General features: G+C 38.2%; 1 protein-coding gene across 1 annotated transcript in view; it reads left to right on the top strand.

The window, feature by feature from the left end:
* The window catches only part of trabd2b (TraB domain containing 2B), a 74,533-nt gene extending 56,994 nt beyond the window's left edge, over nt 1–17,539 (top strand). Inside the window, exons 5-7 of the mRNA XM_042006932.1 lie at nt 13,823–13,919; nt 15,963–16,253; nt 16,668–17,539. Of these exons, the coding sequence (XP_041862866.1) occupies nt 13,823–13,919; nt 15,963–16,253; nt 16,668–16,896 (617 nt within the window). The 3' untranslated portion in view covers nt 16,897–17,539. The remainder of the gene's footprint in view (nt 1–13,822; nt 13,920–15,962; nt 16,254–16,667) is intronic.
* The last annotated feature ends 1,690 nt before the right edge of the window (nt 17,540–19,229 follow it).

The raw sequence follows: 19,229 nt of genomic DNA, 5'->3' as shown, positions 1-19,229 counted from the left end.
GCTTTTCTCAGCCATTTTCTTCATCTATCTGTCTGTAGCATAACTCTGTTCTTGTCTGTTTGTCTTGCTCATTAGTCTGTCATTAGCCTGAAGTTGTTGCTTAAGTCTGCTCTCTTGTCCTTTTCATCTCTTGCCCTTTTCCCTTTATTAAACTGTCACCATCCCTTGTTCCATCCATCTCTGTCTCTGTTCATACTGTATTCCTCTCCTAATAGTTTGGGAACATTTTATGAGGTGACAGAGATATCATGAATGCATGTTATATGAGTCTTCTGCTCTGTCTAGAAAAGACAAATATGGACAAGAGGGTATGATGGAGAGATATTATTAGTGCTTTTCCGCTGACAGCTTGGGCTTAGTGCACATTTAGATTTATTTTTAACATGAGTGTGGTTTGACCCAGAGGCCAGAGTTGTTTTCTGAAGGGTAATCTGGTGGATCAGTATAAGGATACTTCTGCACTACCTCATTGTCCAGGTTAAAATGTTCTTCAAATCTTTATATCCTTGTTTCATATGATTTTTTTTCTTTATTTAAGGTGAAAATGCATATTTCCCATTATTATTTTATGTTCATTTTCAAGCATTGCATTCCAAAATACTAATGAAAATGGCTAAATTATTGCTGCACATGAGAGATGGAAACAGCTTTCAGACAAATAAAATGATGCAGTGACACGAATACTCATTCAGTTAAAGCAACACCACTGTGCTTTGGCAGATTTTACTCTTTGTTACCCCATAACAAAGTCTAACTTGGCATCTGTCTTACACCCTGTTCCTTCTATGAACTCTCTCCAGCCAGTCCAGTAATGACTCTTGTCTCATTTCCTCTGATGTCTTCTTGCAGTTATTTGCTGAGTCAGCCATGGTGGCCGTTCAAAATGGCCAATGTGTACGTCGTACCGGCGTGTGACGTGGTGCTTCAAAGCAAAATGCAGCTGTCACGTGATGCTCCGGGCTGGAAAAAAGTTGTGAATTGCAGTTTCTCAGCCTTGGCATGCTGCAGGGCAACAAGGAAATAACACAATGAATATAAGTGTACCATCAAAATGAGTCAGAAGCACAGGGTTTTAAGGTTGGAAAGTTATGCATTATTAATTTAACAGGCCATGATAACCATGACCAAAACTGCTTGAACATAAATTAATCTTTTATAACAACATGACAAGAGTGGGAATTAGCTTTGTTATGGCTCTGTTATCTTGTAAATGTTGAGGAATGTATGGCTATGTGTTTACATCTTATGGTAACTCTTAGCTACATTGGTTGGATTCCTGTCACCAATTAAATCAGTACAGTTAGTTTAAAGATTACACAGTTCATTAGCAACTGAAAAAACATCTTAGTGCATGTTGAGGGCCAGTGGGTTTAATGCATTAACACATAGGTGCTTGAGTATGCATTACTTTGATCTTTGAACATTTAAACTGGTCTATTCTCACAGCAGAACCTCCACACATCCGAGTCAGCAGTAAAACAAAGCTTGTAGCTAAGACCAGTGATACCCCTGGTATTCCTTAACTGCATTCACCTGTTGTCCCAGGTGTAAATTAGATCCTGATTAAATGGAAAGAATGAAAACCAGCCGGTCTCTGGGCTCTGAGTAACAGCTGATGTGAGACATTAGTTTCAGCTGGCGCAGACACAGATGCAACTCAAACACACTCACATTTACTTGCCTGCTGATGGCTACATACAGTCATACCTGCATGTTTTCTATATTTTGTAAGCTAACGCTCACTAGAAAAACATATTTGTGTAATTTTATGCTAGCGCCACACATATCCAGGCATTTAGGATCCAGAAACAAAAGAACATGCACATCAGCATTTTACAGTGGAAACAAATCTGTGATTACTTGCTGACATGAAAACCAAATTCCTTAAACTTCTTTCTCACTGAAGTTCTAACTTTTAACTGATGAGTGGATGAAAGGAAATGAGGTAGTGGTGAGAGGGAAGAGGTAAAGACCTCCATAAGGGCCTGGAGGATGCCAAAGCTTCTTCAATTACATGTGTGTATAGCCACATATTGAAGGCTAAGCAGAACCAAAACAAACAACAGTGGCAATATTAAATTAGCATGCCTTCAACTTCTGCCTTCTTTAGTTCCCCCTTCTTTGTGCTTGTCTACTTCTCCCTTTCCCCCTTCTCACTTCCAGCTCAACAGGAGAGCTTTAAAAACTGCAGCACCAGCTCACACAGTCTAAATATTTAAACATGGGGAATCACTTTAAAGCTTCCAACAATGAGCCACTGAGCCCTCCCTCCAGCATATCTAACATGGCCCGGCATCAGGCCCACTGCATGCTGCGGTCAGCCTCTGGATTCAATCCCCACAGCTCTAGTGATCACTGTATTTGACCAGAACGTCAACCAGAACTTGGACATGAAGAGACCCGTCAACAGTTGTCACTCATAACACCTCAGTGTGGTGCAGAGAGACAGACTGACATCTTGCTGCATGCAAGGGAAATGAAATCATTATGGAGATGAGGAATGGATGATGGTGTGATGGGTTGATAGGAGCTGCGGGAGGCTTCACACTGCTGTTATTTTTACTTCTAGAAACATGGAGCAAGACTGAGGAAAAGTTAAATTTACCATTTTAGATTTAGTGAAAGCGGATCTCTGTTTTCAAGGCAGTGGTTCAACTATTCCTTAAGCACCGCGGGTAGTTGTTTCTCCAGCTCTGCTTTGTTAATCCAAAGGCTGCTGTGTGATTTATAGAGGGATCCCAACGTTGTTAAATTGTAAATGGAAGTGCACAGCAAGGCGCAGGGATGTTGGGCTTATTAAAATCTTTGTCGCATTACTCATATGTTGTTCAAGGAAAATGTGGTAGTATTACTAAGGGTAAGTCAGAGTATTTTCTTCAAAAACATAAGCAGGTGCACACACACATGCAAACACACACTATCAAAGTAAAGATTAGTGAATATTTAAGTCAGGAATGAAACTTCTGAAATGTTATAGGATGAGTGCCTTGTAAGAACCACCAAGAATCAAATTTTAGGTAATTTAAGATTTCTGTATGTTCTCCAGATCAGTTTTGCTGGGCAGCACTTTGTCCAGAAAGTCTCTACGGCTATGTTTACAGAAAAGGCAAAAGTGGACCAAATCTGACTCTTTTTTCCCCCATATCTGATTGTTTAATGACTAAACAGTACAAATCTGATTTTTTTCAAATCCAACCCTGGCCACTTTTATATGTGGCAGTAAATTGGATACATATTCAATGTTCTTCAAAGCGACCTCAGTCTGAACGGTCATGTCACGTTTCATCTGACTTACATCACTGAAATGAGACAGGCTGCAGGAGCAGGACGTAGCTACCATTAAGGACACCTTGGTATGTGCAGAAATGTGTGGATTGATACTGAAATATTGATTCCTTACATACCAACTTATTCTTAAACTAAATCTCATTCTCATATTAATATTTATCATTAACATGAACACAGTGGAAAGTAAACTATCAAGACAGATAGGAACTATTTCTTCCTCGACCTGCTGTTGTCGTATGTGAAATCAGGTGCAGTGTAGCGTTGCAGCAGCATGCTGTGTACTCACTGATCAGTGATCAGTCAGAGCTCTGGAGATGTTTCAGCTCCACAGACAGCGACAACATTCAGTTTGATGTGTGGGAAGACCACAAACCCCCTTAAATTACCCAAATTTCCCTGAGGGCTCTCCGAAGGGATTAATAAAGTATTTCTATTCTAAACATTGAGAATTTGGTGCCACAGGCAGATATTATCAGGTATTACCCTGGTAAAGAGGGAGAAAATGTGTAGCTGCTGGAGAGCAACACTTAAGCAAAATTTTAGGAAAATAATTTCCATCTGCTGGATCTGCTAGGTTTTTGTGCTGATAATCAAACAGGAGTTACCTGCATTCTTAAAACTAAGGCTTCCCATTTTGTTCCAGTATGTAGTAATAAGATATAAGTAATGAAATAAGTAAATGCTACAATAAATAGCTGCATGAGTTTAGCTGGGAATGATAAGTTTTGATTGATTGGTTGAAATGTTTATTTGAACATAATGACAAAATATAAAATAAAATTAGAAATAAAAAGAAAACCAAAAAAAGCAAATACAAATAATTAAAAGGAGTGGGTGGAAGCATAAGCTTATCTAACCCCACCCCAGTAAATTAGTGTGAACATAGTAATATGTCCCTGAGATCAGCTCCTATCATTTAAACATTTTAGCATTAGAGATGCTGGAGGAAAGAGGATGTTCAGAGGGAAGAAGAGAGGAAAAAGAAGAGGACATAATAGATGGAGAAAATAGAAAGGACATGACAAAGAACACAAGTTTCTTCCAATTTAAATAGATTTTGTGCTTCATTTTGGGCTCTTGAGATGTGTGGGCCATAATGGATGGTGGACCTTAGTATTTCTAAAACCCTGGCTACGGCCCTGCGCAGGATGCCGAAAGATCGAATGTAAACAATAGACTATCATACTTATGTAAATATGCTGACAGCTCCAATTGCACCATAACTTCAAACGGATACAAACATGTTAACACGTGTGGCATCCACTGCTGCATGTGATGTCCTGCCTTCTGTTACCCATGTGGGTCCCTTCAGGGCTTCAGTCTGATGGTGGTCGTGTTAAATTATAAAGTGAAAAACATGAAAAAAAAAAAAAAAAAACTGATCTTAAAAAAATTTGGATTTGATCAACCTTTACCTTTTTAGTACAGCTTGTAACAGAATATATTTTTAATATTCATAACTGATGTTTTATTACATTTATTTCTCTCCAAGTCTCTCATGTTTTCATTAATATCATTATTTTGTGATTGTGCTTTACCAAGTTATTTAGTAATTAATTTTTAACATATTTAGAATTTTTTTCACCTTATTAATAAACTTGTTTTAAGATTTAACCCATGTGGTTTTATACCATTTTTTATTCCATTTATTTAGTATCCTATTTTATCTTTTTGTTTTACTTATTTTATAATATTTTAGTCTTATATTATTTATTTATCTATTTTACTTTGTGTTTATTCTTTTGTCAGCTTAACATTTGATATTTAAATTCCCAGTGTTTTAATTTCCCCACCATTTAGCATTGTATACTAGGAAATATCAGCAAATACACTATTTATTCCATTACTAACCGGTTTTACTTGCACTTCTACTTTAGGAAAAGCTTAAAAATATTTAAATCAATCACAAGCCTGCTTCTCTGCATTATTGAAAATCTGATTTCAGAGCTATAACATTGTCTGACACATATCAAACACATAGGTTACCCAAGATTGCTGTTTCAATTTTGTTCAAACACACATGTAAAACAACACTGCACAGAAAGCTCATCCTATCCCAGGGCCAATGCTTTATCAAATTTAATGGGTTCTTGGATGCACGTAGCCTTTTTGGAGGGAGTAATAATCGTTCAGAAAGAAATTTAGATATGACAGAATTTTTTTTCTTATCTTTTCTTCTTGAGCAGCTCACATCCTCCATCTGCATAACACAAGAAAACCTCTGTTTTCAGGGCAGGTCAGTTGTAGGGACTTTCCTCATTAGGACAGCAGCTGAAGTTGTACAAAAATGATTAGATTTGTTGCTAGGTGATTGAAAAAAACAAAACACTAAAAAGCCTGGAAATTTAAAAAGTTTCGTGAAAAAGTTAAGGTAAGGAAGCAAGACTTTGGAGAATTGTAGACTAGAAACATTAAAAGTCTTCTGGTTATCCATGGTGGTCCAGCAGTTTATTTTCTTTAGTTAGTCACCAATCTATCTCCTACACACACAATAAACACATGAAACGAACAATCACTCCACCCATCCTCCTCTATCATTTTTGTCTAAGAGCTTACAGTGGGATGCATTTCCAACCAAATCTAAAGAGGCACACACCCAAGTCAACTTTGAAGTATCTCCCTTCCTTTCTATTTATTATATGTTTTCTTTATCAAATCAAATCAATTTTATTTATAAAGCACTTTTTCTGCCAAAGACAATTTATGCATATTAATGTAAAATAAGCTTTCACACACCAAAGTAAGCAAAATAGCAATTTAAAAAACAAAACAAAAAAAAAAAATATATATAAAAAAAACATTCAGTTAAAAGCTAAGATAAAAAGGTGGGTCTTTAGCCTCGTTTTAAAAACATCAGCAGTCTCTATGTTCTTCCTTTTACCATTTCATCTCTCTTATCTGTTGTTTAAATAGCTCAGAGGCAACAACGTGTGTTTGTTTTGATGAGAATGTAGTAATGATACCCAGCATGCATTCAGTTTGGGTGGAGGGTGTACGTCACTGCAGTACCTCTTACCCTCTGTTCGTGCTCTCCAAAAATACACCACATTTTCTTCTTTTTTCTTTTCTCTCCAGTAAAATTTCTGCTGCTCTGTCTTTTGTTTTTTCCCTTCCATTACGATTTGTTTATGCAGTTTTCATATGAGGCGGTCTGCTTGAAAGCTCTGTGGATTTTCTTTTTTCAAACCACCAGTGCATATCAGTTGATGTAATGTTTATATGGTGTAATTGCAAACACATTTGTTTGTGGACAAAAACTGAAAAATAACATAATTCTCATCCTGTTTTCTCAGTTCTTGGATGAACCACATATGCCTCACTCCTCACAGTGTTTCCATTCTGCCATGTCCTCTGCTGTACTTTAAATTTCCCAATGCACTTTGATAGATCTGTTTAGAAAGGAGAGGATGGTGAAGTGAATAGACTAAGCTGTCAAACACAATAGGAGGTTGAGTATGGCTGGCCTAGAGAAATAGAGCATCAGAGTGTAGACCATATTTTATATTAAGCACAAAAGTAGGAAAAATTTTAAGGGGCAAACATATGCCACCTTTGTAAAGTACATTCTCAATTTACAGACATACAATTTTTCATGAAGAGGCGAACAGAGAGATGAAAGAAAAAATTTAAAAAGAAAGAGATGCTCTAAAAATGCTCAAAGTCAGACTGATAAAGAGCTCCACCTAAGAAGTGGTTGTAGTAAGCACATTCAGAAGTAATGGGGTGAATCAGGCTGCTATAGTGAGTGGAAATCAGAATGAAAGGGTTTTTAAATGGAGGTCGAATTGGATCATTAACTCTGCTCTTAAGAGCTACAGGAAGGGAAACACCTTGTATGAAGACATACACACTGCAAAAAGGCACCGTAGCTCTTTAAACTGATTTTCTGTTTTTAAGCATTTGAAGCATACCAGTTGTCTTAGTGATGACAACAGATTGACCAGAAAAAACAAAGAGGTTATGTGATGTATGAGAGTGGTTTGAAGCCACATTACCACGTTGTTTGTTCCTCAGTGTTCGCCAGAGCCCTGATCACTTGGCACATTGACCACTGTAATGAAAATGGTGAGTTTCAGTTTCAAAATAATATTAAAAACACTACTGTAGTGAACACTAATGTTCCATCATCATAGTTTTCTAGAAATGTTTTGACATTGAATATGTTAAAATTATGAGCAGCTTGTGGCAGTGCATATGGGTAATGATGAAAACATAACTATCTTGTTGGTAAAACAGCTCCAAGAAAAAACTGAAAATTCTTAGTGTAGAAAATGGAAAACTAAGTAACTATGCATTAGTAATTGTGGGAACCGTGTGGTATGAGTGAAATTTACACGCATGTTTTTCAGTGTACGATCTTTGCAGTCAGCCTACAAGCGCTGCATGAAGCAAGGGAGCGATTAGACATCAGCTCACTTCTCATTACACCTTGACTAATGGAGCTGTTTGTTGGGTCTGCTCTCTGCTTCAGAAGCACCACTGTTTACTGTCTGGATACTCCACAAACAAACAAGTGAGCTCAGCCTCCCACACAAAAGAACTATTATCGCTCACTCACCCACACATGAAACAAACACTGCACATGCCACTGTTGTCAGATGAAAAGCTTGTATAAAAGCTTTTTCCAAAATACCAATTTTTGAGGAAATGGAAAAAACTGTTTTGTTTGTTTGACAAATTGTGTCAACTCACAGAGAGAACTGTGCAATCACTCAGTTTAATTTTAAGCAATTCAATTTAAGAAGTGGGGTTTTTCACCATGAGAATGAGCTTGTGCCTGCATGTGTGTGTGTGTTTTTTTTGTTTTTAGGTTTTGAGCCCCAGACTATTTGGCCTGTGTGCACAATACGTTGTTTATGAAGTGAGTCTGCATTTATGATATATATATATATATATATATATATATATATATATATATATATATATATATATTTTTTTTTTTTTTTTTTTTTTTTTTCATTTGCAACAAAAGTCTGACAAATGAAACCACAAGCTTATTTGATCACTTGGAATGGCAATTTTTCATACAAACAAAAATTTGCTCTGTGTGTTAGGAATGAAAACAGAGCAGATAAAATCACATGGGAAAAAAATAAGCTTGACCTCAACACTTCAAACACAACATGCTTTCCTCTGCCCTGCAGAAATTAATGAAATAGCTGCTTGACACAGATATGAGGGAGGTTGAATTTGTCAGCAAGCAGTCACTGAATGAGCTGCATTTGGCCCCAACATCTTGTTAGGAGAAGGGGATGAAAGAAAGAGAAGAATGTTGGTGAAAGGAGAGGCGAGAAGAACTATTCTGGGTAGTGATTAAACAGATATTTGTGAACTATTTGAGTGTTGAAACAGGAATAAATTTCTAATATGAATTCATGGACTGCTTACCATAAAAAAAGAAAAGGAAAATAAATGCTGGCTCTATGAAGAAATCAGTGGCACAGTACAGATCCATTACAGATCCTGATGTGAGAGATGTATGCCAAAAATTACTGTAGTGGTTGGACCACTACAATATAGACTTGAGATCCAGAAACAAGTCTTCTTGTCAAAAACAGCTTGTCAAACGTCAAGAAAACCACTGAAAGCGATCATGAGAAAGCTAGGTGGCAAAGGCTCAGGAAGACATGAGCAGCGGAGATCCACACATTCTCCTCCAGGAGATAAAAAGTCACAATGAAGCTCTCTCTAAAAAGACTAATTCTAAAACAGCAGAACTGAGTCATTACATCTCTGGACTTGGACTCATTGGATAAGTTGAACTCCTGTGCTACCTAGACCGAGGTATGCACTCACATTATGGAGGATCAGTTGGTGGAGCTCCAGCCTCCAGCGTTACCAGATGAGAAAGGAGAATGACTACTGAAGGCAGTGATTGCCAACCCTTTGATCGCAATCAACTGCTTGATCTTCGAGACTTTCCCTAACTCTAAAAAAATAAAAGAAATTTTCATTCAAAATCAAATTACATCTCTCCCTGATTATTGCTTAGTTTCACAAGCTCCTATCTTTTAATCCAGTTTGCATTTTTTCAGTGTAGCGCTGCACTGAAGTGAGATAAGAGTGCCGTAATGTTTACTGTTGCAAATATCAATATAAGGCACCCCAGTGAGGGCGTGCTGACACATAGCTGGCATGATGGAGGCCCCACGAAAAAAAAGTGAAAACACACAATTTCCATCCAGAACAGGTGGAGGAATTTCTCTTCACCCTTCACTGTAAAAGACCAGCGTGTGTGTATGTTGTGCCACCAAAAACAGGCACTGTCTCAACGAGGGAATCTGGAGCACCACCACAACACCAACCACCTGAAATTCAAAGACTATTTTCCACTAAAGAGCTCAATCTGCACCAAGAAAGTTTAAGAGCTGAAACCGAAGCTAAAGATTCAGCAGTCACTTTTCTCAAAACCCGGTTCTCTAAATAAGGCTGCGACAGCAGCATCATTTCATGTTAGCCACAGTTTGGCTAAACACAAAAAGCCTTTTACAGATGGGGAATTGTTAAAGGAAGCAATGACCATCACTGCAGAAACTGTTTGCAGCAACTTCAAAAATCGAGAAGACATAAAAGCCAGACTCCTTGTTATACAGCTGGGCCTCGCAACAGTGACAAGGAAGGATGAGTTACCATCAGAGTATGTGGATCAACAGGTTTTGAAGGACTTGTCGCCCTGCAAATATTTTTCGCTGCAGTTCAATGAATCGCTGGATGCAATGAACACAGCTCATCTTGTTGTGTTTGTCAGAATGGCTTTCCAAGGATTACACAACCAAGGATGACTTCCTCACTCTTCTATATTTAAAGCAGAGAACAAGAGGTGAGGATATTACAATGTCTTTAAAAACTATATCTGTGAAAATAACATTTCCATTCATGAATTGGTGGCAATTGCTACAGATGGGGCACCTGCAATGAGTAGTGTTCAAACTGGTTTAAAGCACTGTGTCGTAATGATCCTGATTTTCCTGACTTCATTAATTATCATTGTGTGATTCACCAACAAACCTTGGCAAACAAAATTATGCTTTTCTCATGTAATAAAACTGGTGGTCAAAGTGGTAAACTTGATTTGAGCAAAAGCACTTCAGTGTTGCTTATTTAAGATGTTGTTGGATGAGCTCTATCAGCATGGAGAGCTACTTCTCCATGGTGATGTTCGGTGGTTGAGTCGTAACAAAGTTCTGCAGCATTTTGTTGACCTGCTGCCTGAAATAAAGATGTTTCTGTCGACAAGGAACAAGGATCACAAGGAACTATCAGATGATGATGAGCGGCTACAGGACCTGGCGTTTCTGACAGACTTAACGACAAAATTGAACTCACTCAGCAGTGAGATCCAGGGAAAAGACAAGTGCCGTGAATGCATTCAAGGCCAAGCTGTGTCTGGACCACACATCTCAAGACTGGGAAACTGACACACATTCTCAACTTGGAGAAAATGTCACAGTCCATCAAAGACAACCACGATTTTTGCCCTGAGCTTTACTGTGTGTGCCTGGATAAACTGGCAGCAGAGTTTAGTGGACATTTTGGTGAGTTAGACAGCAGGGAAGATATTGCTGCATTTGTCTCAAACCCATTCCTGCCTGTTAATATAGAGGAGGTAGCAGCCAAATTCCAGCTGGTATTTGCGTTTGCCAAAGTTTATAGTTGCTGTTCTTGACCTCAACCAACATTCGACCTCAAGTTGTTCTGGCATTGTTTCGGCCAGGCCGCAGCTCCTAATTATTTGGAACCTCCCATTTGTTGTTTGGATGATGTGTTTGAAAACAGGAAGAGTTCAATGCATGCATAGGCATTTGTAAGACTCATCAAAACCGCAGATGGTACAGTCTTGCATTTGTTACAGAATTATTAAAGAAAGTTGAAAGTTAAAGTTGAAACAGAAATTATTTTTATGAATGATGGACTTAATGCATGACTTCTTCAATTGCTATATCAGTATAGTGGGGTCATTTTTATAGTTAAGTCTATTTAGGGTGAAGACTGCCTCCAGTGCTGTCCACAAGATCTATCCCATGACACATCTGACTTGTTCTCACTTCCACACAATATCTTCCATCTTATCTTAGTCTATGGTGGTACTGTCAGAAAACAGGCTATCACATCTGGATGTGTATATCATGCTGAACTTCAGGCATCAAAATAGTCTGCGAACCAATGAGTAGAGTCAAAGTAAATTTGTCTATCTTTTTTATACAGTCCACGGAATCCAGCCAACAAATGATTCTACAGACCTCAAATGTCAACCTTAGTCATGCTCGAGGGGATCACCGCTGGCATAAGAATACATCATCTGGAAACCATAAATATCTTTATAAAAGTTTATGGCAATCCATCCAACAGTTGTTGAAACATTTCACTTAAAGCAAACATTTCCACTAGCTCTAGGGAGTTAGGTAAGAGATGTAGTTTCAGTAAAATCAGTAGCCTTAATCCTCTGGAAACCATGTTGGTCTTGTCTTATTTCACTCTCAGCCAAAGTGGTGGACTAAACAACAGGTCAGTGCAATCCTTAAAAACAGTACTAGTTTTAGTATTTTCAGAAAAAGACTGCATGAACTAAAGCTAATGGGCATTTTGTTAACAGTAGTTGTAACTAAAAAAATTACCTAATTTATCCCTTTGTGAGGGCATTTACTCTACATAAGAAGAAGTGAAGAATGCATACACTCACACACACAGATATAACTACCATAACCCCCCAAAGAACTCACGCTCAGTCCTCTATGTAATCCCATCTGATCTTGCCGACACTGTTGTTAGAAGCCTCCTCTCATTCCGCAGCCTATCACAGCGCTGCCTTTGAACTCGGCTGCCAAGAAAGTGTAACACCGCGTGCCTCCTTCTTTGACTTTCAGGAATGATCAGGAACATTGTAATGATAAAATTGGCAGGAGGGTGAGGAGCTGAGTGGGTGCAGAGAACCCTGACAGAAAGCAAATAAGTAGCTTGAATATTGTCAGCATCTTGCTAATAAACTGCGACAGAAAGTTAAGGTGTGTGAGTCTGTGAATTCCTGTGTGTGCAGGTATGGGTATGTGTGTGTGAGAGAGCAAATATGAATTCCTCTGTTAGAGCATGTGTGTGTTAGTGAGGTGATGTCAGGCTACATTGCTGCTTATTGCTGGGTTGAGTGACACTCAGGATTTTCAACTGATGGGAGAAATAAAAAGAAAAAAAAAGCTTTAATCAGGGTGGGGCTGTGACCTGTATGTTTGATGTTTGACTGAAGGAGTCACATACAAGGTGATGGAAAATGAGCAGAATGCCGACAATAAGGAGTCATTAAAGAGCAACAAGGGAGCCCAGTTTGCTTCGAACACCTCCCATATCTCAAAGATCCTCCACTTCTATCCGTTGCTACTGTCTCAGCAAGAATCTATAATTATCTGTGTGTGGACTATAAACTGGAAATTAAGTGCCATGCAAATATTTAAAAAAAAAGTCCTGTAGACCAATGAAGTTAAAAGTAAGTCTTTTTGGTCATATTCAGCAAAGGTTATTGTGTTTGGAGGAAACAAGTGATGCAGAAATTTGTTAAACATTGAGGTGGATTAATCATGTTTTGGGCTTGCGAGCAGCGTGGAAGATTTATCTGATAAAGGGAAGCATGGATTATATTAAATACAATCAAATTCTGACTTAGACAGCTCAAAATGAAAAGACGATCACTTTAATAACATGAGAATGGCTGTCAACAAACAAACAAACAAACAAACACACACACACACACAAAATCCATGATTAACTATTTAAGACACCAAAGCTGAGGTCTTTGACCCAATGTTCAGTCTCTGACCAAGGCAAATGAAAATCTGTGGCTTGCTATGGTACAGTAGTGCATGGAAGGTGAGTGAGAAATGAAAAGGCCCTTTGTAAGATCTTACAACTAAAAGTGTTTAACAATGTGAGATTTGCCATAGCGAACCTTAAAGGCCTAGAACAAAAGAAAACTAGACTTTCTTAGTTTCAGGATTACAACCTTTTGTTTGGACATTGATCTTATCTTAAAGAAAAGAAACAGGCACTTAAGACCTCCCTGGCTGACATAGAATCTACACAGTCATACTGCCAAAGTGGGTGTTACTTAGTGTCAGCCATGATGTGTGTTCAGAAATGGTGGCCTGTGTGGTGCTGCACCCCAACATGATCAACAAGATGAAAAATTAAGCACATAAATTGCAAATGACACAACCATAAAGTTATACAATATTACTATTACACTGACAGGTATGAAGGATATCTGTACACAAGTATTATAACAACATTTTAAGACTATCTTCTTGCAGCTGCTTAATTATTCAAGGCAGGGTTAAAACTGACATCACCTTCTCTAGCAGAACACAAACACTATGTATTAATTTTTGTTTCATACTGGAAACATACTGGGGAATTTCTGTTAGGCATCAAGTTTAGGAAGCACAATCCAGGTTTATCACAACGACACAATCCACGTTCAACCACAAATTGTTTTTCACTTCTGTTTGGACCTAGTAGTCATGACCTTTGGCTCCTTGTCTGGTTTTAGGTCACTTCCTGGGGAACCACAGTGTGCTGGACATCCTCAGGCAGGAGGGCTATGAGATCATCCACATGCCATCTGCACACCAAGAGCCAGCCACAGAGTGAGTATGCAGACAAGGCTATCACAGAAGTACTGTAATGACGAGGCACAAAATTCTGTGCAGGTAGTCATTCGACATGAGAATAAATGGGGGGAAAAATGACAGTGTGATCATGTACCTCATTCATGCTGGTAGTTATGGAGATATGGATGGAGAAACAGAGAAGATGCATATCCACATATGTAGCCCCCATCTGGACCTCCTCACAGCAATGCCCACAGCCATCTAATTCTCTAGAATAGAGGTATTTAACCTCAGTGGAGTTATTGGAACATATTGCAGATACAATCCAAATTGGGCTCTGTAACAAATAAAGCTCAGCTATGTAGGCTCCCTTTGATACAGCATCAGCTCCCTCACCTTCTTCCCTCTCCCTAACTCCCTCTTTCCTGTGGGTGCCAAAGGAAGCTGCCAATAGTGGTTCTGCCTGCTCTCTCCACAACACACAGGCACATGCACACACATGTGCATGCAGGGTGAGTGGAATGATGCACAATGCCAAGAAGCAAGGGCAGCAGGATTGCACCCACTAAACCTCACACATGTACACTATATGCAAGGCTCATGCAGATTTGGAGTCAGTACTGCAGAGTTTCTTCACAAAACCTTCTACAAACCCTCTTAATAATTGTGCATATGTGCACCTAGACTATTTGGCACAGAGCAGCTCTCCTCTTACCTAGGGGCTTGATCCATGGGCCCATAAAATAATAACAGCCACTTGTATCAGAGTGAGAATGGAAAAAACAAGGTGCAACAAGAGAAATCCTTGTGTAACAATGAAAACATTCCCATCCACCCTATTTGGGCTTTTCCAAGATTTAGCTGTAAATGCAGCCGCCCTTTCTCCCTCCACCCTCCTTTTAGAGTTGTAGGCTTCAGCCAGCAGTCGTTCATGGTTTAAAAGCTGACAAGTGGACTGACTTACTGTGGTCACAAGGAACTACTGTGTTGCAAGCACACACCCACACATTTGCATGCAAGCACACACTTGTCACTCCATGATGCAAGGCGATTTGACAGGCGAGTTAAAACACCACAAGATGGCTGCATCAGAGGTGTTTATGAAAGCTCCTGAACTGGAGTGTTTCAATTTGACTGGTAAGATGCCATATAGAGCAATTATATGACTGACAGACAGCAGGCCAGAGCAGAGTTTGACTGCTCCGTAGCCTGACTACAGACCTTGAGCTATCATTGCACTGACCAAGACATCAGGACTTGCATGAGAGACATGAAGGGGGGGCTGAAGGTTGTAAAAGCAGAAGTGGAAACCTTCAAATTTATAATGACAGGAGAGACATAACTACTCATGAGTGAGCAGTTCTGGTGGAAATCATGACATAAAGATCCCTCCTGCAGTCACTCATATAATGTTTAATTTAGTAAGATCAAAGTTTGACATCAGCCTGGAAAATCTTGTTGCAGCATTTCTTGTCTTTTCTTTACTTTTTCTTGCACTTTATTTCAGTTTAACTCTCATATATTGTAGAACATTTTTTTCCTTTTTTTTTTTTTACCTCAAAACATAAGTCACATTTGAAGCATGTTTAAAGGAAAATAAGAAAAAAAAAAAGAGTAATGGGTGAGAGAAAAATGAGTATATAAGTGCTCAAAATGTACCAGAAGTGGTTGTGGATTCTGGGTGGTCTTCTTTGGTCAGTAGTTAATTATGAGAACATACAGCAGCCACAAGACTTATAACTTCCACTAATGATGCTTACTAGTTATTTCAGTCACTCAGGATCGTATTAAGAGAGAAAGACTTTCCTTGTGGTATTAATGTCCTTGATTTTAATTTAGGTGTTGGGAGTGGAAAGCAACTAAGTGGACAGAAACCACAAAAAATAAATTTTACTTTCAGCAGGTTAAAAATCTTAGGAAAGTATACAAAAACACACAAAAAGTCTTTTTATTTCTAAATCTGCTGTGTAAGAGAAATGTTTCAGGTTGACCTCTGATCATGCTAAGATTTATACAATTAAAAATGAGTATTCATTGACTCCATTTGTGCGTTGTTTTTCCTGTCTTCCTCTGTTCCAGGAGTAAACCAGTTCCAGAGCCGCCTGCAGCAGGGTCCAGCGAGGAGAGCTTTGACAGCAGCACGATGGCTCCCACCAGCTGGCCAACAAGTCCAGAAATGGAGCTAGAGCTGGAGCTGGGAGACTCAGAAGACGTGCCTGGCCTTGGAGAAGAGGAGCTTCCTCAAATGCTGCTTCCGGACAGCCTCAGCCAGCTAGAGGAGTTTGGAAGACACAAACGACTCCACAAAGCTCACCGTGGCCATGGCAGACCTCGTCTTTTTAGCGACCTGTGGGTTCGAATTGGGGATGGGTGAGAGATCTATTCTGATCAGTTTACTGTATTAAGTTTCCTGAAGCAACTCAATACAGAATAAAATATTTACAGCTCTGTAAATGAAAGACCAAGATGTGATTGGTTGCTGAAAATATGTAGGATATGTTATACATACATAGGAGAATATTGTAAAAAACAATGTACTGAAATCCCTAAAAATATCTCCCACACATGGATGAGGGGTGCATCAGGATACATGCTTGTTATCTTTACTTATATAAGACTAGCAAACTAGCTGCCAACTCACACTATATGTTTGCTGTGAAAACTTGTTTTGTTCCTTTTAAAACAAATGTGAAACTTCTCCTTTGCACAGATTTTAAACAAAAACTGTAGTCACAAACAAGTAGTCAGTATACACTCTTATTTGTTGTGTCCCTCTCCTTCCAGCACAACTCCACCACCTAATCTGAGAATAATCAATGGTTATGTGACAGTAGAGCCTCCACTGACCCATCAAGAGCAAGTCAGACGTTTGGAGGTCTATCCCACAGCACAACACCACGGTTCATCTTCCTTCTCTCCGTCCAGTACCAGCTCAGCCCAGCTGCTTCACAACTCACTCCCTCTGTGTTCTATGTTAGCCTGGATTTTATTACACATGCTGCTCACCTCCTGACCGCGAGACAGCGTTATCTTACAGACCAACACTTAAGACACTGCTGCATCCATACCATAGCAGTGGAATGTCCCTGATAAAGACAGACAAGGATGATTATCATCAGTGCATGCAGACAAGAGATGAAGAGACGTCAGTCTGGACAAGATGCCTTTAGTTGGGACAGTCCTGCTGTCTGCCCCCACCACAGGGGGAAATCAGCTCCAGCCTACCAGAATGCCAAGTCTTTAAAAACTCACCAGGTTTGAAATTGTGTTGAATAGGCTCTCAGCCATTAGATAAAAAATGAATGGACTTTACTGGACTGTAGTGGAAAGAGTCTCAACCTCACTAAAGTATTAGAATAAATAATTAGAATGAAGAATTGTAATTTTGAAGAAATGGCATCTTCTACCTAATGAAACTGTAATATTGTATAGAAAAATAAGATTTACCTTAATGAGATTAAAACATTCTAATAACACTTGTAACTCTGTGAAATATGAGTTTAATGCATACAGTACTGTGTATAAGGTGGAACACTTAGTTGCCACTTTGTAAATTGTGCATTTTGTTCATAAAGAATTATTGTGTATTTATTGTTTCTGTGGGAAAAAGAGTATATTTTCTTGCTATTCAAAGATAAATGGAAAAGTGACTGAAATCAAAATGATGTGCATTGTGGTTCCTTCCTTCCAGTGGACATATGAATAGTGGAAACTAAATTAAATAGAAAAGAATAAATAAATAACAGCTTCCCAAAAAGAGAAAGCAAGATGTTTATGTTCTGCTTATTTTTGTTTTACAGTCTTAAATAAATGGGGAATTATAGATGTTTTTGTTAAATTCAGTTAAAATTGTATCTCTTAAGTTATTAAAATGTGCAAATAATCTTGCTGATTTGACCAAAAAAAAAAAAAAAACAACTAACACATACTGTAGGTGGGATTAGCTTGATAGAATTTAAGAGTGAATGATGGAAACTTTTGCAACAAGTAATCTCAATCTGCCACCTGCTGGTTGAAGTCAATGAAACTTTTAGAAACACTCCAAGTCTGAGCTGTTCACTGTGAATAACTGTAAATCAGGTTAAAAAATTGCTAAAATCATTGCACAAAGACCCAAAGGAAAGAAAAAAACAAACTATTGATTTCTAATAAAAGGCCAGCTTGTCTTTGTAAGCTTGTGATTTGAGACCACACATTTACAAAAACACCCCATGTTTTTATTTGGATTGGCAGTTAATTGCATATCTCCCATTAAGCCATGGTTGATTAGTGGGATTTTATATGTTCTTTTTTAAATTGATTTAATGGTAAGAAGAACTAAAAGTTATTTTTAACTTACTGCTAGCTCTATTAAGCTGTAAGAGCTTTACAACACTTTTCAACTTTAGCTGAAAGGAAGGTCTTCATCACTTAATACCTGAATTGGTGCATTCAAGAGCCCTGAAAGAAGACAACCAACTTCTCAAAAAAACAATTGCTAATAATCTAATATCTAACTGTGTATTTAAATAAATGGACAGCACATGGCAGTGTGCTATGCTATCTGCATAGTCATGAATTTTCCTTGTGTGTTGTTTTGTTTCCTCCCACAGAAAAAAGACATGGATGTTAGATTAATTGATTATTTTAATCTGGTTGTCAGTATAAATATGAGCGTGCACGGCAGGCTGTGACAATCTGATGTACCTTGCTTTTCTGGGAAAGGCTCAAAAGTATCCAGGAAGTTTTTAAAGACTCCGCCTCCCCCCGCCTTCTGTCATTAATCCAGAAAACACAGATTTATATTTCATGATTATATTTACTCAACTTTATTTGTATAGTAATTTAAGTTCATAAGAGCAACCAAAGTGCTTTACAGAGCAAACAAGAGCAGTACTATGTGTAAATGGACATATAAATTAGGAGAACTGAAAAAAACAACAACAACCAAAAAAAAAAAAAACAGTAAAGATTAAAAATCCACAATAATAAAAGCAAACCTCAATTAAAAATAAATAACATTGTAATGGAAAAATCAAGTAGATAGGCAACTTTGCTTTCAATGTTGTTAAACTTGATGTGCTGCCAATCAGAATTGGGTATATACAGTAGCCTATTGTGTAAATACGATGGATGGATGGATGGATGGATGGATGGATGGATGGATGGATGGATGGATGGATGGATGGATGGGTGGATTATACTTGAATATTATGCTCACAGAACCAGTGATAAGTGGAGATTATTTTTTGACCGTGTGAAACCTTCATTCTTAAAAAATGAATTCCTTTGTAAATGTGTGATTTTACACCATCCATTAGTCATTAAAATATGATTGATAACATTAACAATCTTACCTTTTTTAAA

Source organism: Melanotaenia boesemani, chromosome 14, assembly GCF_017639745.1.
Source record: "Melanotaenia boesemani isolate fMelBoe1 chromosome 14, fMelBoe1.pri, whole genome shotgun sequence".
Taxonomy (NCBI): Eukaryota; Metazoa; Chordata; class Actinopteri; order Atheriniformes; family Melanotaeniidae; genus Melanotaenia; species Melanotaenia boesemani.
Note: the sequence above shows the minus strand (reverse complement) of the source record. Positions and strands in the feature narration are given on the sequence as shown.